The 17,500-nt window shown below is 45.0% G+C and overlaps 2 protein-coding genes across 3 annotated transcripts in view; both read left to right on the top strand.

Annotated features, from left to right (window-relative positions):
- The first annotated feature begins 974 nt into the window (after window positions 1-974).
- On the top strand, window positions 975-10,710 carry trub1 (TruB pseudouridine (psi) synthase family member 1). Of its 2 annotated transcripts, XM_062526013.1 has the most exons (8): window positions 975-1,134; window positions 1,470-1,568; window positions 4,175-4,230; window positions 4,769-4,850; window positions 5,318-5,390; window positions 7,542-7,681; window positions 8,709-8,765; window positions 9,168-10,710. In XM_062526013.1, exons 1-8 carry the CDS (start codon window positions 981-983, stop codon window positions 9,452-9,454), a joined length of 948 nt encoding a protein of 315 aa, XP_062381997.1. In that variant the 5' UTR covers window positions 975-980; the 3' UTR covers window positions 9,455-10,710. The 2 variants fall into 2 exon arrangements, with proteins under 2 accessions (XP_062381997.1, XP_062381998.1); XM_062526014.1 differs by lacking the exon at window positions 1,470-1,568.
- Window positions 10,711-14,991: 4,281 nt separating this feature from the next.
- atrnl1b (attractin-like 1b) overlaps window positions 14,992-17,500 on the top strand; it is a 149,523-nt gene continuing 147,014 nt past the window's right edge. The window contains 1 exon segment of the mRNA XM_062525690.1: window positions 14,992-16,174. Coding sequence (XP_062381674.1) covers window positions 15,924-16,174 — 251 coding nt within the window. The 5' untranslated portion in view covers window positions 14,992-15,923.

Genomic DNA, 17,500 nt, shown 5'->3' with positions numbered 1-17,500 from the left:
ACGGGGCGGCCAGCATATAACGGCAAGCAAGGCTGGCTTTGTAATGGGCGTGCCTAGAATAAACGCATGCCTCAGTTGTATTAAATGATAGCCCAGCAGACCTACAGTATAGGCTACACATGATGCCTTGATCAGTAGTTTCTGGCCAACATTCATTGTAACAGTAGCCTAAATCAAATCTGTTTCACAAATGGCTGGTGCATGGCAATAAGTTTAGGTACTGTCACAGAGGCATGTCAAACTCACCCCCTGAAAACAGTAGCAGTATGACTCCGATTAGATGGTAACAGTGAGTGCACCTACCTATACATCGCCCTCAACCTACTTCTGCCGCCCCCTTAAATTGTTTTTTTTTTTTTTGGAATGGTTGCCCTAGGGCTAGGACTACATACTTAGACCCATATGCATCCTTCAATAGAGCAGAGAAATAATAGGTTATAACTAATAATAGGCTAATAATTAGGCTATTTTAGAATCAACAGCTTTGCATTTGTTTACAATAGGGGATGCATCATCTGAGATTTTGTTAATGATATTCTGATGTTGGCACCAGTGTTGCATTAATTGTGATGCTTCTATGCCACCGTGTGGCGAAACCTTTAAACAACTGTACGTTCAATTATAAGGCTATTCTTCAGCCTTCAGGCCTCCAGCCTGGGTCGGGCCTTTTATCATGAACCGTTCAAAGTGTACCGACTATTGAACCTGCAGAGCCAGATGCTAAATTATATAGACCTGTAGCCTAGTAGTCTATACAGGCTACTGTCAGTGAGAATATATTATGATCTTCTACACTTTTTGAAACCATTACACTATACTCTGTATGTTCGACTACATTATGTACTACTTTCATTTGGTGTGAACTCATCAGGCTACTTGCCAAAGTAGATTCTTGGAGTTAGAAGTTTGAGCACTACACTACCCATAAGTCTTAGGGATCCTTTACGTCATCACTTCGCGCGTTTTCATTTCAAATCGGCATGAGAAGCATGGCTTCGACCGGTGCAAATATCGTCCAAAATGTGTCCTCCTTGTCTAAATTGAAGTCTTTGAATGGAATATTTGCCATTTATAAAAAATGCGGACCAACATCTGCTGATGTGTTAAACTCTTTGAAAGAGAAACTCTTGAAAGGTAACGTTACACGACCATTTGTATTGCAGCGCATCATATGTTTTTAGCAATCAAGCTAACTCTCTCTGGAAAGGCTGTGTTATAATCAACCTTTTTGCTATCACAATCAAACCGTGTGGATAACTATAATAAACGTGATATGGGCTTCTAATGATATGACTGACACCATCGAGTTTGTAGGCTAGTCGCTTTATTCCAATTTTAACCAGAGACAAATTCCTTGTTTGTTTACGCAAACCTGGCCAATACAGCTGATTCTGTTTCTGACTTTACGTTATGGTTGATACAAAGCCATCGGGGTTGATATTTGTTGCATCTTGTATGAAACGCTACAGAGGCTGGCGTGGCAAATCCCAATCCCCGTAAAAGGAAAAAACAAGCCCTGAAAATCGGTCATGGTGGCACTCTGGATAGCTCAGCCTCTGGTGTTCTCGGTAAGGACAACTCTTTTCCCTCTTCACAAATCCTCCTACAAACTTTGCAACCACAAAACGGTTGTCTGGGAATCAACATAATGTTAAGATTGCCAGTTCCAAACGTCATTGCCTTTAATTATGTCAGCTCATAGGGCCAGATTTCATGCAAAACTGACCATAGTTTAATTTCGATAGGATCAGCACTCATTAGACGTGTAGCCTCTGCCTTACCATGAGACCTGTTTCAGTAAAATTCCTATTTGAGCAGTGCTCGATGAGTTCTTGGCTGTCTAGAAACATAGTTTGGAGCTTTGCTTTTGATCATTGTCCTCTTTTTGGATGATATTGACTCCACTCAAACGCCATCCACATGGCCACTTAGTGAGTATCTTATTGGCTAGTCTGAGAAATGAAGGCCATCAGAATGACTTCACCTCTTCTAGTAATGTCGAGTCGACACAGGTGTTTTGCAGGTCCCGTGTAACGAAGCTGCCAGTTCAGGTCCTGTGAGGTCTCTCGATATCTATATCAAACTAGACAGACTAATGTATGTTTTCTTGTTCAGGTGTGCTCTGGGGCATCCCAGTTAGAGCTTCACTTTCTGTACTATTTCTCACATGGAACAGCCTTCATTTCTCAGAACAAGAATAGACACTGGTTTGTTTCTGGCCATTTTGTGCCTTTAATCAAACCCATAAATGATGCTCCATATACTCAACTAATCTAAAGGCCAGTTGTAACTTCTTTAATCCATTTTCAGCCGCACAAACGTAATTGCAAAAGGGTTTTAAAATGATAGACTAGGATTAGCAGACAGAATGTGCCATTGGAACATGAGTCCCTTTTGCACCAGAGGGATGTTTGCAGCTTCTAGAACCCTTTTTTCTCATGTTTGGACAGATTTGGGGATTATTGAGTTCCTCTGATCGCAGTTCCTACAACTCTCTCAGCTCTTACCTCAGGGCAGGGTCTTTTCCATTCACATAGGGAACCCCTTAGTGACTGAGGTTTACGTGATTGGTCCATCTCATAAGCATGGATTTTAAAGACAGGCTGTGAATGCAGGTTTGACAGTGGGCTTACCTTGTTGATTGTTGATTTGCTTTGTATTTTCCTGTTTACATTATATGTTGTGTGTGGAGCTTGCGCTGCTGGGACCTTGAATTTCCCATTAGGGATCAATAAAGTATCTATCTATCTATTCCCAGCATGTCTTTAAAATCCATGCTGCCTGTGTAGCATGTAATCAAAATGTTCGAAAATATTCTAAACAACTTTGGTGCACTTATGTCACTTACGACTTAGTACTGGTTCATATTGCTAATACAAATGCAAAAATGAAAAACGGGTCTTGGGGGAGAGTAGTTCATAGAACTAATTTAGAAGTGGGCTGTTCCTATAAACTACTTGATTCAAAAAGACTGTTACTAATTATAGGTCTCTGTGCACTATTGCCATTTACAAATCAGTCATTTCCTCATATACTAGTGATTTACAATATTCAGTATCTACACTGTAAGTGATGGTTGTGTACCTCTGATGTCTTGCTACATTCTTTGGGAGATAATTGTTCAGATGTTCTCTTGCATGCTAGAAGGGTCTAGTACACAAGTCCTAGTACTTCCTGCTTCCAAAAGAAGGAAACAGCTTTCATCCAATTTATCTATCTAAATGAATAAAACACATTTTTATTAGAGATGCACCGATTGCAATTTTTTGGCCGATTCCGATTTCCGATTTTTCATCGAGTTTGACCGGCCGATACCGATTTTAGCCGATTCCGATTTAATTTCTTCTAACCACTTTACAGCACAAACAAAGAGTTATTTTCTAGCCTATATTTTCTTTAATACAACATGTTAGAAATGTAATCAACTTATCAATGGCTGGTTGAAAAATGTGAATAGACAGATTCTTCTTCAATTCTTCTTCAGCTGCAGTAATCCCAGTGTGGGACATTCATTTCACACATGTAGAAATGCACTAGGAACACTATTTCTTTTCTTCTCACATCCATATGCAATATCCAACTGTAAATATCTTCAGAATACTGATAACTGAAGTTAGTGCTACATAGGCTGAGATGTTGGAAAATGACAAAAAAAAAAAACTAATTTTGAGAAGCCTTGAAACACAGCAAATGACATACATTCTCAGTCCACACTCTTCTTTGAACTTTCGCGATTGCTTGCGGATACTAAGGAAGTGTCCATATTTGGATGGCATAACGTCATTCAGGAGAAACACAGCTTTCCAACGACACCACGCATGATATGTTTTGTATCACGGTCGCGGTAGTTTATGACACGTTAGAATGCTAACTTTTGGCGAATTTAGAAGAAATATACAGGCGTGATCAGACAAAAGGTAATGAAATAAACCTCTAGATGTGTAAATCGGACTTAGTTGTTGTAGTAGTGTGAAAGAATACATGATAAGTTGGCAAACCGAAGCAAAACTATGTTTATTCCTGCCCACAGCTGAACCACAAGCGCTATCAATAAGCAGCGACATAGCCTTTACTCAACTTAAGGCGATACACGGCAATAAACATAGTTCGATCGGTGCATCTCTAATTTTTATGTTTGTAATGGCTCTGTTTGTGATTACCATTTCTCTTCCAGTTGTTGGGATAGGAGAAGGCACGAAGATGCTCACCACCATGCTTGCAGGTTCAAAGGTAAGACTTTCACTATAATCCTTAAAACACACACACACACACACACACACACACACACACACACATTAAGACATTAAGAACTTAAACACTGTTGCGAGCTACCATCATGTGGTTGTGAAAATGTGATTTTTGGCAGAATATGAAATATGACTGACAATAGCAGAGTTGCACAATGCTCTGTTGTTTTTGGAATATTAGATGCAGTCTGTGATTCATTTTTGCCAGTCAGCTGCCAACCTCCCTTCTATGCTGCTGGAGCATGTGCATTGATTGGATTGGATTGAGAATATTTCAGCCTGAGCCACTATGGTTGTTTCCAATTTACTGATCCAGGAACTGTGTCCAACCCCACAAAATACAGAACAAAGTTATAGAACCATGCAGAGTGAAGTGTATGACATTTGAATATGCCTTTAAAACTTGTGTGTGTTTGTGCATGAGTACTTGTGTGGTTCCATGTTTTCTGTTGTCAACAGCAAAGCGTGTGTTTGTTCTCTTGCTGACATATGTCCACCTAATCTGTAGATTATTTTCCTAGAAATACAGAGCGGTGGGAGAGTTGGGCAAAGCCACGGACACACTGGATGCCAGCGGGACTGTAGTGCACGAGAAGAGCTATGGTGAGATATGCGCATAGTAAGAATGTACTCACCATCTAAGCGCTGTTATATCGGAGTGGCTGTAATGTGTACTCCACTAAAACCTAGTATTGTAATTTCCCTATTAGCCCCGGCTTATACATAGATTTGCAAAACTTTTTTAGCAATAAGGTTAATACACGGGGAGTAGTTAATATGGAATAAATATGGTTTATTTTAACTTACACAGGACATTACTATAGTTATTTAGTAATACTACAGCGATACTATAGTCCGAATAATTGGTTTGAACACCGTAATGTGTTTAGGGAGTGTCATCCAAGATGGCCGCTCCCTGACAGGGCACCTTGATGCTTGTGATTGACAAACGTGTGTAGGAGTTGCACTGTGTCACTCGGTGAATGGTGATGTGTGTGTGGTCAGCTGAAGGAGCTGTGGCTCCGTGCCTTCGCAGCCCGACTCACACTTCCTGTGACGCCTCTCCACAGAGCACGTGACCCGGGAGGCCCTGGAGGAGCATCTGCAGAAGTTCACCGGAGACATCATGCAGGTCCCTCCTCTGTGAGTCACCTCCCCTCAGCCCCTGAGTCAGTCGGACGCTTGACTGAACCAGAGAGAGAGAGAGAGAAAGAGAGAAAGAAAGACAAAAAGAAAGAAAGAAAGAAAGAGAGAGAGAGATGCTGCATTCCTTCCACAGTGACCCTGAACAAACCCACCAAACCCAGAGGCGTACTTTACTTTTCTGTACTGCTGCAGAACATTGTTTTAGCATCTCATAGCATCACATCCTTTGTGTTTACAATCCACACACGGTATTATCATGGCTGTTTATATATCTCCAATTGCAATTTAGTAAATCCCAAAGTACAGAGTAAAGCTCCTACAGTATGTAACTGGTTATTGCCGTCAGTGCTAGGAGGGTGAAAACGGAATGGCAATGTGCAAAGCATAGCTTAATCTCAACGCACACATGCTGGCATGGGCTCTGGGCTGCTCTGCTCCCAGATGCTGATAAGGCTCAAAGCCTTGAATGTAATCCAGCATCTATTTGAAATGGAGATGATTCTGGAACTTTGTGTATGCCTGTAGATTTTCTCAGTAGGTGAGCCCTGTGGGATATCAGTGTATGCCCGATCCTAAAGCCAACCTGACTAAGAAGTAGTAGCAATGCATCTGTTTTCAGAACTCGGTGTAGTGTCATAAAATTATTACCAACTTAGTCAAACTACAGAATGGGGGGGGGGGGGGTTGATTACACTGGTGTTATTTGAAGTAACACAATGTAGGAATTCTCAAAGTACTCAGTACCCAGGTGGTACCCACTGCATCAAGAACTGACATAAGGATCACACTCCTGATCAGATCAAAGCTACTGTACATGGTTCAGTATCAGGCATTCCGAGCGCATATCAGTACTGAGACCTATTCCGGCATGCTAAGTCTGTTTCACCAAAATGAGTTTGAAACTATTATTTGAAAGTGAAATAACTAGATTGTGTTGGATTAAGTTGCATAAAATGAAGCTTTAGCCTGTATCCTACGGTATCAGATATCAGTTTTTCATCCCTTAATTATTAACAGGAAAGAGAAGGTAAACGTGGCATGTAAGAAAAATTATGCCTCAACATAGCAACAGCAATAACATGGCAATTCATTCTGTTTTCAACACACACACACACACACACACACACACACACACAATAACTCTCCAACAGCCTGATGACCACCAGGCCGGCCGGTCTGTTTGACTGAAACCAGTCTCCTCTCCTCCGAGGCCGTTAGAGGCAGCTGTGGAAAGCGTCACGGTGCGCGTTCCACACCCGTTAGCTCTCCAGCAGAGTTGGCACCGGAGGTGCTCTTACCCAGCGCACAGATTGCATTACCGCCAGCCCTAATGGCCTAATGACTCAGGATAATATGGTAATGTTATGGCAGGGGCCGTAGGTGTTTGGACCAGCAGGATGATATGTGTGCGGGGACAGAGCGTGCTGTGGACACCTCGCAGATTTTTTAAAAACATTTGCAGAGCTGCTGTATGAGATTAGTGGGACACTTAGTGGTCATCAGTTACGGTTTGTGTAGGGAGAAGAATGTCCCTGTCATAAAGAGGCAGCGCTAAGCTAAGCTGATCTCTTTTGTGACTTTACACATCTGTAAGATATTATTTTTGAGGTGTGTCTGAATATCACCTAATTTCATGCATGGAACTTTTTGAGTTAACTAGTACAAAGTCCGTTTAGGCGGGTCCCCCCACCTGGTGGCCATACTGCAGTGCACTTTGGGCACTTATTGGGCATCTGTTTTGGGCAGAATTGCGAGTGTGCAAAGTTTTACCACACCAACCTCGCACCAGCAACGAGATTACAGCACATGATTGGTACGATGTATTCACATGTTGACTTTGGAAGGGGCAGGGTATGTGCAGACAACTGCCATATTGGCATTACAAACTAACCCCATGCATTTATTTTATATGGAGGATTTTTTGAGTGCTGTGTCTTGTAAGAGTGTTTTGCAAGAACATTGAGTATCCAAAAAGTGAAAAAAAATGTATTTCCCTACATCATAGTTCACCATGTTTGATGTATTTTTCTAACTAGAATCACACTTAAATTAAAAATGTTTATCAGAAATATTTTTTAAACCCATCACTGCTCATTATGGAATCATTAAGTACATTGTGAGTGTTTACCTTGTGTTCTGTATGCACAGCTACTCGGCTCTGAAGAAGGATGGCAAGCGTATGTCTGTGCTACTGAAACAGGGTCAGGAGGTGGAGGCCAAGCCTGCCCGGCCCGTCACCGTCTACAACCTCACCGTCACGGACTTCAGCCCGCCACTCTTCACCCTGGGTGAGTGATGGGGGATATTTTGGGATGTGGGCACAGTGGCTCTTGTGTCGTGTTTGGTTTATGTGTGTAGCTGCTACACCTCGCTCGCCTATCTTCTCTGAACAAACTTGCATGATGTCGTCAGAGGCATGTGTGTGACGATAGCAAAAACTATGGTGTGTAGTAGATTTTTGATATCCGAGGTTTTTGATATCCTTCTATGAGCTTCAGAGCAGCCATTCGTTCATGATTTAGTCTTTCATCTGATGTCAAATGTTTCCCTGCTTGCTCGTCTCTTAAAGTCTCTTAAATCTCAATGTCATCTCAGGCAGAAAGTACACTTCTGCAGACGCAGCTACATTTAGATCTGTGTGTGCAATGTTTCATCCCCAGCATGGCCCGCGCAGGCTATTATTTTGACTGCAGACTTGAGCACGCATGTTTGAAATCACTGCCAGAGGATCAAGCGAACATCTGAACTATATTTATTCATTTGGCAGATGCTTGTTTCCAGTGCGACTCAAAGTACAAATGCACTTTTCCATTGTTTTGCGCCCTGCTCCCAAAGACCATATAACAACTGGTACCTTATCAATATGAAACTATCCTGTCTTTTAAGGCTTCAAAATGCCACCGGCAAATACTTTTGACTGGATCGCACAAAGAACTCAAGGACATATTGGCAGAGAAAAAAGGTTAAGGGTCTTTGGAAACATGTCGCATTCCAATCCTGGAAAGCATTAACACCGTCCTTGTACCGACATGGAGATAGCGTTACCAGTCGCTAATTGCCTGATAACTCAAGATAACACGCCGATGGTGTGACAGCTGGGTGTGCTTTTAGTGGGGCGAGTTAAATGATCCTTACAAAAAAAAAGGGTAGGGGGGGGGGGACGACGACACTCGATGCTGTGCAGTTATTGAGAACGTATTTCAAACCTGATCCCAGAGGTCAGGCTTAGTCTAAATGGTCAGCTCTTGGTACAACATGTTTATTAAGCCAAGTACAAGTACACTTAAAAAGTAACTCTTCACTTTGTCACTACAGACATAGAATGTGGTGGCGGTTTCTACGTCAGAAGCTTGGTGGATGACCTTGGAAAAGGTAGAGTCTCTCTCTCTCTCTCTCTTTGTCTTTTCCAGTGACAGCATTATTGCTTTATTGCAAATGCTCTATAGCATTCTCTCTCCCTTACTTGCTGGATTGCCCTCTTTCATTTGACAGTATTATTACTACATTGCCTAAGTATTCTATATGTATTGTATCATCTCTCTCTCTTTCTCTCACTCTCTCTCTCTCTCTCACACACACACACACACACACACACACACACACACACACACACACACACACACACACACACAATCTCATACCTCTCTCTCTCACACCTCTCTCTCTTTCTCTTTCTCACACACTATCTCTCATACCTCCCTCCCTCCCTCCCATACCTATCTCTCTTTCTTTCTCTCTCTCCCCCACTCACCGTCTCTGTCTCTCCACCCACAGCCCTGTCGTCCTGTGCTCACGTGCACGAGCTGGTGCGCACCAAGCAGGGCCAGTTCACCCTGGACGAGCACGCGCTGAAGGAGGAGCAGTGGACCCTGGAGCGCGTCAGCGCCGCCCTGCAGGCCTGTCCCCCGACCGCAAAGCCCCAGCCTGGGCAACACAGCAATGCAAAGCACAACAACAACAACAACAACAACAGCAGCAGCAACAGCAATACATTGCCACAGCCCGGCACACCAGAGCAGCCCAAAGATGATAGAGCTGACGGAGCCAATAACAAGGACTGATCAGCAGGGGGAGCTCCAGAGCCAGTGTCTGTCACTCACTCCGTCAGCAGGCCTAAGGCATTCTGAGGCATTCTGAGGTGGCGGTGGAGGAGGAGGAGGGTGGTTGTTTTGCTGGCTGCGCTGACGTGCTCTGACTGCGGTGGTCTCCACCCTAAGCGTGACCTTTCGAGTTCATTTAGGTCGCCTGCAGTATTCCCAACCGTACGAGGCAGCTACAAGGAGCCCTCAAAGAAGTTGTTTGGGTCCAAAATCAGATACGTTTGAGGCCGAATTTTTTGTTGAATGTTAAACAAGTGATGGAAATCTTAAAATATAAGAGATACTTTTTTTTTCACCAGCCAGTAACGGCTAATTCAGCAGCACTTCGACACTGATACAATCTTTGTTTTTTTTTCTCTTTCTCTAATTAATCGCATAGTATTATTACACCTGCGTCAGATAGATCAGCTTCCTTGTGCCAGCTCTTCCTCTTCCTCTTCCTCCTCTCCATCAGACGAGCGTGGCTAAGACCCGCCACAGTCCAGTGAGTGTGTCTGTAGCTAGCGACCGCAGCAGTGGCCGTGGTTGTGATGTGGGAAGGGACGATATGTTGGCCAGGGCCTGCTCTCATCAGACCTGCGCTGCTAAGCCACCGCAGGGTTTGGACACGCGGATGGGCGTAGCATTAGCGCCGTTAATCTGCCTCTCTAGGCCGCGGGTCAGAGCTCCCTAAAGCAGCAATCACTTTTTTTTTCCTCCCTCCCTTCCTCCCTTCCTCCCTTCCTCCCTCCCTCCCTCCACCAGCCCTTTTCCATGTAAGCGGCAAGCCCTAGGCACACATGCAAGACTTAGATGATTATTTTCATGCCCAAGCTCCCAGCTGGCGTCATGATGTCACGATTACGTAAGAGGAGTGGAACCGATGTTGATGTTTCTTTTCAAGTTGTTTTTATTTCTGTGTGTGTGTGTGTGTTTTGTGTGTGTGTGTGTGTGTGTGTGTGTGTGTGTTGGTTGTGAGAAGGATTGAGAGATGTCCAACATGCTCTGACATTTTTTTTTGAAGTGTTACCGTCTAAAAAAAAAACTAAAAAAAAAGCAAGAACAAGAAATCAGATGTACGTGATGGGAATTTGAGTTGATGATGAATTTCAAGGAATGTTGTTGAATAATGCGATCTGGTGTGCGTCCATGGGAACGAAAACAGACCAAATGCTGACCTCTGCATGATTAATTCCCTCTGTGGTCGCCACAAAACATAAATAAACATTTGCTTTCACTTCTAATTACAAAGCCTCTCGTTAATGTGTAGATTGTGTGGGGGAAAAACATGTGCAAATGATGTAAACTCAGCACTGCATCTCCAGCATATATTTTCATAATATCGCATTACTCGTTATGTTTATGCAGGAATTGCCATTCGTCCCCATCATATGCATGCAAATTGCTTCCCAGTCCCCTAGACGCAGATGAGGGATTGACTGACAGGTCTGGCTTTGCCTTAAGTGAGTTGGGGTTGCCGTAGGTGAGTGAGTGAGTGAGTGACGGTATAGGTGGAGGTGATGGAGGTGGTGCATGAGTGAGGTGGTGCTGGTTCCTGGGGGGTGCTGGGAGCAGGCGGATGCTGGGGCCGGCTGCTGCTGCAGCTCTCTCTCTCTCTTTCTCTTTCTCTTTCTCTCTCTCTCTCTCTGTCTCTCTCTGTCTCTGGCGGGCTAATCCCCGTCACCCGGGCGCTAATGGGATCACCGTCAAATCTCCCCGGCCCTCAGATTACTCCGGCTGACTCATGCTTTTAACGGGCATTAGTCATAATAAACACTGGGGGGAAAACACAGAAGAGGGCCTTGGACCCCCACCCCACCCCCATCAGCACCACCACCAGCACCACCAGCAGGAGCACCAGGAAGGCCACAACACTCAACAGCTCCTCAACTTCCCAGAAATTTCACTGAGATTTTCCCAGCATGTGAAAGACTTCCATCCATTTGTTACACAACCCGTGGGGTAGTGGTGAACTTCCTTACAGGCTGGTTTGAAACTTAGTCTGCTGAAATGGGCTGAATCCCGGTCTCATCTCTAAGGTCTAAGCCCTGCACCATCAAACACTCAAGTGACATCCTTCTTAAGTGATCTAGTTGTGAGAGTGTAAGGGTTCAAAAATGCTGATAACAGGAAGGGGACAGCACCTCTGACCTCTCATTAGATTTACAACACCAAAAACCTGTTGCAAACCCGTTTCCGTTTCTATTTTATGGCCGTTCTTTTCTGGAGATTTTTTTTCAAGCTTCCCGCCGCCCTTTTGGTAACCCCGTGTTTCATGTCACAACGCTACGCTATGACTCTTAGGTACTTCCCTTGAGTGCAGTCGACATAGATGCAGACTTACGGAAAAGGGTGTGAGTTGAGTTCTCAAGCACTTCGAAATTCCGCAGTGGGACAGCCCTAAACCCTCACAGAAGTTTGCGGGAACGCGCATCAAAGTGTGTGAGTCTGCGAGGGGGAGGTGGGATTGGGAATTGGGAACTTTTCCAGATTGGCCCAAACACACACACACCACCTGGTGGCACTGTCGTGCTCTAGTTCCATGCCTCACATTTAGGTAAAGGACAAAATGAGGCGAAGAGTGTGTGTATATGAGATTGTGTAAGTGTTTTATGTATGTGTGTGTGTGTGTGTATGTATGTACAGGCTCTCAAGGTTTTCCTCACTGCGTGAGTATGTTCGCCCCCTCGACAAGTACGGACTCGCCGCCTCCAAGCGACCCATTCCTTCGCGCAACTAAGCGCAGCTCTCTCTCTCTCTCCCTTCCTCTCTCTCTCTCTCTCTCTCCCTTCCTCTCTCTCTCCCTTCCTCTCTCTCTCCCTCTCTTTCTCTCCGTAGCCTCCGGCACTTTCCCTGCGCTGTCTGCAAGACCCAGAAGCCACGCTGAGCTCACCTGACTGGAGGGAGGCCGAGAGCACTGCTGCACCACCCACTCTCTCTCTCTCTGTGTGTGTGTGTGAGCTGTGATGTGTGGTGCAGGAGAAGAAGAGAGGTAACTGCTCGTTCTTAAAAAAAGAAACAAAAAAAACCCCACACACACACGCTTAACACGTTTTGTGTAAAGAAGAGCACCTTGTCCAGACATGTGTATTTCATCATCAGGGATGTTTCTGCTTGGCTGCTATGATCTCTGGTGACAACAAAGAGGCCATGCGCCACTATTGTTAGCAGGCCAGATCATGCGCGTTGTGCAGAAAGCCCAGCAGCAACTGAGAAGAAGAATGCACCTCCTTGAATAGTGAATTTTCCATCAGTCTACAGTGGCTGTTATTGAAGAGTCGCACAAAAAGCCATGCCTGTGTCCAGAGATGCCCACTCCCCCCCCCCCCCTCCTCCCCACACACACACACACACACACTCACAATACTGTCCTTTATCAGCTCAGTGTGATCCGAATGACGTCGCTCCGTCTTCACAATCCCGGGCCTTAATTGCAATTGTTCCTCCTCGCACGGGCGGCCTCTAAAAGGGGAACGTCTAAAACGAGGACACCTCACATTGTCTGCACCAGCAGCAGCAGCAGCAGAGAAACAACATGGCTCCTCCACGCACCGGCACCCCCCCCCCCCCCCCCCCCCCCCCCCCCGCCCCCCCTCCAGGCTGAATGGGGCTCTTAATGACGTGTGTGAGCCGTAAAGTATAACCCTGGTGCTGGGTAATGCATACCTCCGCTCTGAAGGACCCTGGCAGAGCAGGTCACAGCAGCTCCTTCCCCACGGCTGGCAGCACGGGCCTCAGGTTTCAGAACGATGGCTCCTTATGTGTGTGTGTGTGTGTGTGTGTGTGTGTGTTTGTGAGACATTGGAGGTTACGATGCTAAACGATGGCAGTGATTATCGATTGTTGACAGCCAAGGCCATTCACATCAGATCACATGAATGAATGGAGCAGTGGCGTCGGCTGAGCTGTGCGTCAGTTAGGCTCAGTGTGAGTGTGAGGCTTAGCAGCAGCAGCGAGCCCTTTAAGGAAACCGGCCTCCTCGCATGCCTGCTTTGTTCTGACCCAAACTAGTGAATTTTCTTTTTCTTTTTTTTTTCTCACAGACCTGAGCTGAGCTGAGCTGAACTGGGACGTGGGCACAGGGGAGGCATCCTACCAGCATGCGCACACACACACACACACACACACACACACACACACACACACCTCTCTGCTACCCACAGCACAGATGCCCAAAATTCTACCATCCCCACACGATACGCGTGGAAGACCAGTCAGCCTATACCTGCTCAGTGCACGCATCTCTCTCTCTCTCTCTCTCTCTCTCTCTCTCTCTCTCTCTCTCTCTCTCTCTCTCTCTCTCTCTCTCTCTATTTTGCCACTGTGTGGGTTACTCTTGGTCACGACAGCCGGAGCCGGAGCGCTCTCCTCCTCTCTATCTAATGGGCTACTGGTGTGGAGGAGGAACCATATGCCAGCAGAACTGAGAGGTGTGCTGTTCAGAAAAGACACTGCAGGCAGCCAGGCAGGGAGAGAATGCGTGTGGAAGAATATAATTAAATGGCTCAGAGAGAGGGAGTGGATGGCACCGTCCCTGGCTTAAATGTTCATCTTTTATGTGTGTGTGTGTGTGTGTGTATGTGTGTTTTATGTTTGGACAGGGACTCAACACAGCAATCATTTTGAGAAGTGTTTAGCTACCAATTTACCTGATAGATTCGTCGCGGCTCGGTGTCAACTGCTGGCTGCTCAGTGATGAGTGAAAGCCAGAAGACCGGGTCAAAAATCACAGATAACTGTGGCAGGGCCCGGTTGAGTAGGTGATGGGATTATCAGCTATCTGTTACCGAGCTTCCTCTCAGCACTGTTGGCTCATCTTTGTAGCTATCAATAGGGACTAATGCTCAGTGTCACCATCAGTATAGTCAGTGCTCAACAAGCTGACGGTATATAACTGTGCCAAATCTGATCCAACCTACCAGAACAACATTCTTACAATGTAAGATGTAAGTTGTTTCACTTGATGGTGGATATGTGATAAACATAAGAGCATTTATAGCACATGGTTTTGATTTTAAGTTAACTGTAGCAGTTGAAACATGTTTACATGTCCTTAACATTTTTAAGTTAAGATTAAGCAATCAAACAAGTGGTTCAACTTCAATTTAGAACGCAGGCAATTTAATCAGTCCCACTTCATGCCATGAAGCTTGTAGTAGTGATTAAGTGGAATATGACAAATTAAATCATCTTAATTTATTACATTAATAAGAGGATGGCACATTCTGATTGATGCGCTCCATGCTCAAGACTTAATGCATCACATGATTGAAAACACTGTAGCCAATTTTAGTGTATGAAGCAGATAGTTGTGAAGAGCCCTTGTCCATATGGCCCCTCGGGGCATCAGTCAATGATGTTATCAGAGTAAATGTTCGAGTAGGTGTTTTCCCATGTCTCCAGATGCCGCAATGAGGAGGACTGCAGTTTTTAATCGGCCCTGTCTCTTTAAAGTGTAGGAGCCCGTAGCGCGCCTGCGCGCTCTCCTCTGTGTTGAGTTTTCTCCAACCTGAGGAGCAGGCAGCTAGCGACCCTCCACTGGCGTTGGCTAATTCGGCTTAGTATTGAGGGTGGTCGTGGGACCAAAACCGCGACGAGCTGTGCGTATTTTCCCCACAGATGAGAAGGAACGGTTACTACAGGAAAGGCCGAGACGTCAGCCTCGTCACGCTTGGGCAAGTCCAATGCAGAAAATATGAGTAAACGGGATAATTATCTTGGCTGGCCAAATCCCTTAACGCCACAGACAACACCAGCAACAACATCCATGTTACTGGCTCCTGCTGCAATCCTGCTTTGGTTCCGGAGCAACAATTAAAAGGGACCAGCTTGTCTCCTATTGTTCTATTTTATTTCGGGAAAAGACGCGGTTTTGTCTCTAGGCGCTCGTATAGCCTACGCGAATAACAGTCTCACAGCCTTATGTTGTAAACGCATATAATCCACCAGTCTGTTAGTTGGATGTTTACGCTTTAAAATGGCTGCTGAACTGGGTATTTTGGATCAGAATGAAGATCTAGAATAAGATGCCGTGAATGTTGTAATATCTTGTCCCTAAGACTTTTACAGGGGACAATGCGCCGCTTCCAACATTTTTGCAGTATTGTGCGCTTTGGAGAATTTTCCACCCGTAACTGCAGGAGGTAACGTAGGAAATTCCTTCTGTTCGAAACACAATGAGGCGAGCCATCATTTATACCTGTAGTCATATTTGAATATATCTATTCATCGGTAATACACGGCAATATCTCTAGTATGTGTTCGTCGTTGGATTGTTATAGCGTTCGCTGCGTCCTGTAACGGTGTTGATTCTGCCTGACAGAATTTTCCTGATCAGTTTCTGAATGGATCCCCCAGCTAATTGAAACAGTCTGGGTACCACGAAAGCAGAGACTCGGCTTCGCCTCTACTCATCGGAAGGCCTTGCTCGCTGCCTCCACACAGCAGGAAAATGGATGGTGGGAAAATGCTAAGAACTGAGCTGCTTTTTCTCAGACAGAGGACATACACAAGCTCTGGACTGCAAGACGTCAACAGATATCTATTGTTGTGCGTTATGTTCTACCTGGTGCTCATCACGCACGCTTCTCCCTCGAAAACCTGTGACAAAAACTGTCTCTCCGGGAAATGCATCAATGGGACATGCGTCTGCGACCGAGGATGGGTCGGAGACCAGTGTCAACACTGTCAGGGCCGATTCAAGTAAGTACGCTTGCGAACACAGAACTGAAATGCCACACGACCCCTTTCCTTTTCACATAACATTTGGAAAACGTTCATACACAACTGAATGTGCCCCCCCCCCCTCCCCTGTCTTCACCAGTCTGGTTGTCACTGTCATCTGGAATCTATTTGAAACATTGTAACACCATCCTTTGACAAAATCAGTTGTGGCATATTGTAGCAAGTGGTATCTCTCCTTATTAGCATTAATTGATTGAGGGAGAGCATTAGGGCACCTCTCTCAACATGGCTCATTTTAAAATTTGTGCTCTGCCCTCAACCAATTACTAGAACAACATCTGTGAAAGATAACACTGGGGCTATCTTTAACTTTGACGCCATTTGGACTAAATTTCAACCTCCAGATACATAATACCTAGCATTTCTAGGCCTCTTGATTTTCTCAGGGACCCTATGGCGGTAGACTAAAAAAAGCAATACCAAGCTTATGAATGCGATTAAAAAAAGGTCTTCAGTCAACTCTAGTAGTATTGATCACTGGTATGAAAAATAGCTTGTTTGGACACATTATTCCCCCCCATTTTTCTTACATTTGCCCTAGATAGTAGTGGAGGAGCATAGTGGCCAATTAGGAGCACGTCCTCCAAGTCAGGCTATGATGAATGGATTCCATCCATGTGGCTGTGTGCCGGTGCCAGGCTGTTAACCTCGGACGTTACGAGATTTTCCACATGTTGTGGGCCGCTGTGAGTTCAGCCTTTACTGTTGGGCCAAGTTGCCGTTCCTGTGTTTATAAACAGACGGACATTAATTTAGACGAAAGGGAATTTTGTTTGAGCCTGTGTTTGGGGCGAGAATGGGATATGTCGGGGGGGTTAAGTTAAGATCAAGTGTGTTATGGGAATATGAGAGTCGATTTGTGGGCCTAAATTAATGCATCACTATTCACTATTGATTGGGACGATGAGCCTCATCTTCAAGCAATCCACAACATGCCTCTGGACTCCGAGTGGTGATGTTAGTGCCTAGGATAAGAGGAGCTCTTTTCTCTCTGGTTTTCTCTTTTAAGTGGCATAACCGATAAGGGGGGAAAAAAACAACACTTAGTGTGAGATGTAGGAATGCTTTCTGGGAGGAAGAAGAAGATATAAATAAGAGCTCATTTGACAGTTGCGTGATTAATGCAAGACTTGGAGACTGCTCCTGTTCAAGCGTCTAAAAATAGCTGAGAGCAGCTTTCTCCTCAGGTGGAGGGCCGATTTTCTTTTGTCTCACCCATCTAGTGGGAGGGAAGACAGAAGGGGGAAAAAAAGAATCAGTCCAGCGCCTGATTGCTTTGTCTTT

The sequence above is a fragment of the Sardina pilchardus genome, chromosome 22 (genome assembly GCF_963854185.1).
Source record: "Sardina pilchardus chromosome 22, fSarPil1.1, whole genome shotgun sequence".
NCBI lineage: Eukaryota > Metazoa > Chordata > Actinopteri > Clupeiformes > Clupeidae > Sardina > Sardina pilchardus.
Note: the sequence above shows the minus strand (reverse complement) of the source record. Positions and strands in the feature narration are given on the sequence as shown.